This window comes from Telopea speciosissima, chromosome 8 (assembly GCF_018873765.1).
Source record: "Telopea speciosissima isolate NSW1024214 ecotype Mountain lineage chromosome 8, Tspe_v1, whole genome shotgun sequence".
Taxonomy (NCBI): domain Eukaryota; kingdom Viridiplantae; phylum Streptophyta; class Magnoliopsida; order Proteales; family Proteaceae; genus Telopea; species Telopea speciosissima.
In genome coordinates this window covers 61,952,768-61,958,767 of record NC_057923.1, presented here as the reverse complement: position 1 = coordinate 61,958,767, position 6,000 = coordinate 61,952,768, and the positions used below count along the sequence as shown (strand labels likewise).

Sequence of the window (6,000 nt, the reverse complement as noted above, 5' to 3'; positions counted from 1 at the left end):
GCGGCGCAGACTGGGCCACGCACGCAATGACCACCTTACCCCAGCTCGAGCAAGGCGTTTGGGCAAGGGTAAGGTGGTCTTTGCGTACACGGCTCGGTCTGCTCTGCTCAGATCGTTACGGGCAGCGCGCCGTAGAGGATCTGAACCCGTCAGATGAACCTATGAAACCTCCTTTTCTTCTTTCCCTTTATCCTTGATTAGCATGCAAGACAGGAATGTAACTGCCATGAGAGATCCTCAGAGAGAGAGAGAGAGAGAGATTCTCTTCTCTTCTCTTCTCCACTCTCATGGCGTCTCCATCACCACTGGGTCTTTCTCTTGCTTGCTGCTAAAATAAACAGAAACCCAAAATCCTAAACAGAAAGTAACAGATTATTTAATAAGAATTTCTGATTCTTCTTCCATTAAAGACTCAAAACAAGATCTTGTGATATATGTACACCCACACACACACACACTTGGTATAAATCTTAACTTCATAAACTAGCTATGCATCTCAACAGAGCATTGAACAAGAAGGAAAAATCACTAAAAACCCCTCTTCACCATCACATTCAAGATGCTGCTATGCATTCTCTTCATTTGTCTCTTAACCTTTCTTTCTTCTCTTACTACTGCAACTCTCAACTTTACTCTTCCTCATGAACACCCAAACCCTGAATCAGTTGTTCAAGAATTACAATGGAGGTTTAAGGAGTCCTTATCAAGAAGACAGCTTATGGGTTTCCATGAGAAAGATCAGACGGTTGCGTGCCCGACCGGAAACCCAATCGACGATTGCTGGCGGTGCAACCCCAATTGGGCATCAAATAGGCAGAATTTAGCTGATTGTGGTATTGGTTTTGGCCGGAATGCGGGCGGCGGAAAGGGTGGTATGACTTATATTGTTACTGACTCCTCCGACGCCGGATTGAAGCCGGGGACATTACGTTATGGGGTGTCCTTAAATCAACCCTTATGGATCATTTTTTCCGGCGACATGACTATAAAGCTTAAAGAGAAGCTTATGATGAGTAGCTTCAAGACGATAGATGGTCGTGGTGCTATTGTTCATATTGTTGGTGCTGGGTGTCTCATTTTAGATCAAGTTAGTAATGTGATCATCCATAATGTTCATATTCATGATTGTGTTCCGGCGAAATCGGACGGTGATGGTATCACAATCATGAGTTCAAGCAAGATTTGGGTCGATCATTGTACCCTCTCTAGTTGCACTGATGGTCTCATCGATGTTACACTTGGCTCCACCGGCATCACTATTTCAAACAACTATTTCTCCCACCATGACAAGGTGATGTTGGATTTTTCATATTTTTTGTGGAATATGATTATTGATTCAAAATTGTAGTTTTTCAAGGATGCAGATCGTCTACGGCGCAGCTGTCCGTCCTGTCTTTGCTGCGTAGATATAGGACCATGTGCAAAGACCGCCTTACCCCCACTCGAGTAAGGCGCTCAGGCAGAGGTAAGGCGGTCTTTGCATGCGGCCCTGTGTCTACGCAGCACAGACAGGACGGGCAGCTGCACCGTAGACGATCCAAATTGGTTTTTCAAAGCTCTTACTTTAAATTAATATTGGGAGAGGGTTCCTGAAAGGCGGCGTGGTCCCTATGCCCAATGGATGCGTGTTTGGAAGCATGAGATTTCTATCTTTTATGGGGGTGGAGCAGTCATTTTGTGCCCCTTTATGTCTGGGCTTAGGGGCACATTGCCTTTCAAGGAGTTCGGTTCCTATGCACGTACCAAATGGTGAACGTACATGTGAGAGCCAACCACCTGTCCTATTTTTGCCATTTACAAGGGGAAGAGGGGTTTTTATGGAAACAAAATTAAAATGTGATTGGCTCTGAGATGTACGTTCACCTTTTGGTATGTGCAAATGATCCATTCTCCTTTTCATGGTTCTTTTTCCTGGAAAAAATTTTACTGCTACACGGGCTGCAGCCAAAGAAATAGAATAATTCACTTCCTCTTTGGGTTTACAAATACTCCCTTAGGTTTTGATACTTTTCAAATATCTTTTTAGATTCCATGTCTTTGGGTGTGAGTTAGGTAGCAGTCTCGCAACCCAGGTAACAGCAAAATTTTGTCCATTTTTCCTATTAACATTTTTGGGAGAAAGAATGCTACCCAGTCGCACACACTGACACACACCCCACAAAATGACTGATGTACCCCTAGAAAGGTGAAAAGGATCAGGGGTGCGCCAGTCATTTCACATTCGATTGTATCTAGGTGCAGACACACGCCGTGCATCGTGTCTGGTTAGCATTCCTTTCCCCAACATTTTATTATGGTGAGCACCATAACTGCCACTTCTTGTTACTTTAAGTTATAAACTTAGTGAGCATTTTTTTTCCAAAAAGAAAAAACCTTAGTGTATAATAAACATATTATTATTGTCATCATTTAATCATGGTTTAATATTATTCAAATTAATCTAATCATTTAATAACACATTAATATAATGTTTTCAAAAATATTTGGGATATTTCAAAGAGCATGGACCATTGAAATTGGAACAATAACAGGGAAAAGGTACAGATATAACTGGCATAGGTCACCAAATTGCGATTTGGCTTCTGTCTTGCAGTGGCGGGAGTTGGAGCATCCAACCTAGCTAAACCACAGCAAAAACAGGGGTAGGATGGTCATTCACAGGTGAGTCCCACTTGGGCCCCACATGTGAAATGACCACCCCACCCCCTGTTTTTAGGTGGTTTCCATGGGCTGGACGCTCCAGCTCTCGCCACTACAGGACACGAGCCAAATTGACCAAATTGACACATGACTTAATCCCAACAAGGAAATTCCTTAATTTTTTTGGGGGGGGGGGGGATCTATCCTATCTAACTACCCAATGGAACTTTAACTATAAGATCTGAACTCTGAAGTAGATGAAGAAACTATGATTTGATTTATGTCTTAATTATATGTAATATGAATTATTATTTTCAATAGGTGATGCTTTTAGGGCACAACGACAATTTTGTCGCCGATTCCGGCATGCAAGTGACGGTGGCATTGAACCATTTTGGTGAGGGGTTAGGGCAAAGGATGCCAAGATGCAGGCATGGTTACTTCCACATTGTCAATAACGATTACACACATTGGGGGATATATGCCGTCGGCGGAAGTGCAAACCCAACGATAAACAGTCAGGGGAATCGATATACGGCGCCAGGAGAACCCGAATGCGAAAGAGGCAACAAGGAGATTGGACACACAAGAGAGTGAATGGGTAAAATGGGATTGGAGAACTGAGGGAGACATGTTAGTTAATGGAGCTTTTTTTGTACCTTCAGGGGAAGGAGCTGGGGTTAAGTATGAATTAGCATCAAGTACTGAGCCCAAATCAGCTATGATGATTGACCAATTAACCATGAATGCAGGTGTAATGGGTGTGGTTAAGGATACTGGTGGGACCATTCCAACTACCATATGTGGTGTGCCTGTGACTGATCCGGGTACGGGTATGGGTACAGGGTCGGGTGCTGGTTTTGGCAATGAGACTGGTGGTGTTGGAGTGGGTACAGGTCCGGGTACGGGTGCAAGTTGGGGACCTTTTGTTGGAGGAGGAATGGTTTATGGGAGCAGTGCCCCATTGTCACCCTCCATTTTTTTATCGTTCTTACTTGTTATATTCTCTCTCTTTTATTTTTGTATTTAATAATCCTTTATATTTTTGGCATTCAGGACTAGGATATATATGGGAAAAGGCTGAGCACACTGCTCGCATACTACAAACTAGCATCCTCTCTCTCTCTCTCTCTCTCTCTCTCTTAATGGTGCCGTATCACACACGGGCGATGTTTCTAGCCCTCTCCCTATATGTATGTAGTAAAATTTTATCCAAGTCATTATTTGTTTTTTAACTTTTCATTCATTAGTTGCCTTACCAAAATCAAGCTATTAGAAAATATACTTGTTCTGATTAATAATAAGAGGTGCCCAACCAGCTTGTTTTCTTGAGGCCTTAAAGTTTCCTGCAAAAGCTAAATCCCATCCTATTCCTAAGGATGGCAAGGATTTAACTTCATATTGCGAAAAACCACCTGATTTCCATGATACCAAATGGAATATAAAGAGATGGCAAACACCCCATAGAGCCCATAGCCTTTTGGTAAAACACAGAAGAAAAAAAACAAATGCCACAAGGTCTCCCTTTCTTGATTATTAAAAATACATATATCATCCCACATTCCCATGCAGCCAACTTACATTTGCAAAGCAAATTGTTGCAGCAGAAAATTGACTTTCCGTAGCTATGAACTGTGCTCCAAAAGACACCTGTGGAAGACAAAGGAAAAGACACCATGAGAGGGTTGGGACAGTGCCCGGCAAAGATTCACAGAAGCTTAAGTCAGCTTCCTTGCAACTGATGAAAAAAACAGAGCAATCTCCTCTTAGTGTGAAGTAGAAATTGTGACATACCTTGTCCCCTGGGGGGGAGTTCTATTTATATTGGTGGCTTGGTAGCATCAATTCGAGATGAGAATCCTTCTCTGATACAGATCCGGCTTGATTTAGTAGTTTCCTTTCAAGAGTAGAAACTATTCTTGGAGAGTCTGTTTTAGGCAGGTTTCTATATCCCCTAGTTGATAAGATTCCTTCCCTTAATGGGGAACTGGAAGCATAGATCTTCTAGGTCTCCAAGTCGGAGTATATCTCTTTGCTTTTGGGATTTTAGAAGGTTTCTATATCAGGAAAGTAAGAGGAGAGACTTCGTGGATCGTGCTTCTTATTTTCATGTTTCCACGTGTCTCATTGTGAGTGGTTGAAGTATTTTACCCGTAACACAAATCATTAAAACTCTCCACATAAAAATTTTGAATTTTGGATAAACCTTTAATTTCTAAAAAAAATAATATTCCACCACTTCCTATGTGTAGTCAAAAGAGACTCCATACCCGACAAACCAGAATTTTTTTCAAAATAATAAAAACAAAGGAACGAGAACACTACCTGAGCACGTGCGGTGCGCTGCCCCTACGCCTAGACACAAGGGCGGATGAAATGACTATCACCTTTGTGTCTGGGCAGAAGGGCAACACCGCATGCGCCTAGGTAGTGTTCTTTCTCCCCAAAAACAACCATTTTGATGGGAAAGTTGTTGGCCATAGAAACAACACAACACCATCTATCAGCAGCGGAAGAAAGAGGAAGTATAGCAATCTCAAGGATCCTAATCACCAAAATAGGGAGTAAAGGGAATAAAATAAGAGCAGAATTCCACGCACCATTCACAATAAAATCTTGTACTTCGTCAAAAAAAAAATTATGCTCAGTATAATTTGATGGTAAACAAAAATCCGGCACCTTAGGGATTCATGGATCAACAAACAATTTATTTAACTAGTGGCAACACAAGCAATACTAATCTATGCCCAATAACTTTTTTTTTTTCTTTTTTTTCTTTTTTTTCTTTTTTTTTTTAACTGAACAAAAGCATCAAATAAGGACTTACTGTAGATATACTTTTAATGCTTCAACCCACAATTCCCCATTATTGGTTAATAACCTCCGAGCAAGCTTTACTAAAAGGGACTTATTGTGAGTCTGTGTGTGTATGCAGCTCTAAGACCTAGGCCTCCCAAATATTAAGCAAATAAACTCTACTCCATGCAACAAGAGAAACCTCTTTTTAATGAATTTAGGAATAAAAAAAAAATTCCCTAAATTCTGTTGTATAAGGATTTTTTTATGTCTCAATGGAAGCTTCCTTTCTGTGGTAAGGGGGGGGCTCGCCTGTAGATAAATGCTTGCAGGCATCTTTAGTAGTCGAACTAACAAGATTTTTTAGCATCTATCTTTTACCTATTTCAGCTCCCACCACATCTGGTGGAAACATGTTTTACAACAAAGTACTCAAATTCAAATATATGATGTTAAGGTATCATCCTTGATAGTAGTTGTTGCTACTTAGATATCCACTACAAGTGCACCCTGACAAACACATTAACAAGATCTAACAAAGGATGATGAGTACATATACATTCC

The 6,000-nt window shown here is 41.2% G+C and overlaps 1 protein-coding gene across 1 annotated transcript; it reads left to right on the top strand.

Moving 5' to 3' along the window:
* The first annotated feature begins 502 nt into the window (after positions 1-502).
* On the top strand, positions 503-3,369 carry LOC122671920 (probable pectate lyase 12). The gene is made up of 2 exons (XM_043869408.1): positions 503-1,291; positions 2,962-3,369. Exons 1-2 carry the CDS (start codon positions 560-562, stop codon positions 3,235-3,237), a joined length of 1,008 nt encoding a protein of 335 aa, XP_043725343.1. The 5' UTR covers positions 503-559; the 3' UTR covers positions 3,238-3,369.
* Positions 3,370-6,000: the final 2,631 nt, after the last annotated feature.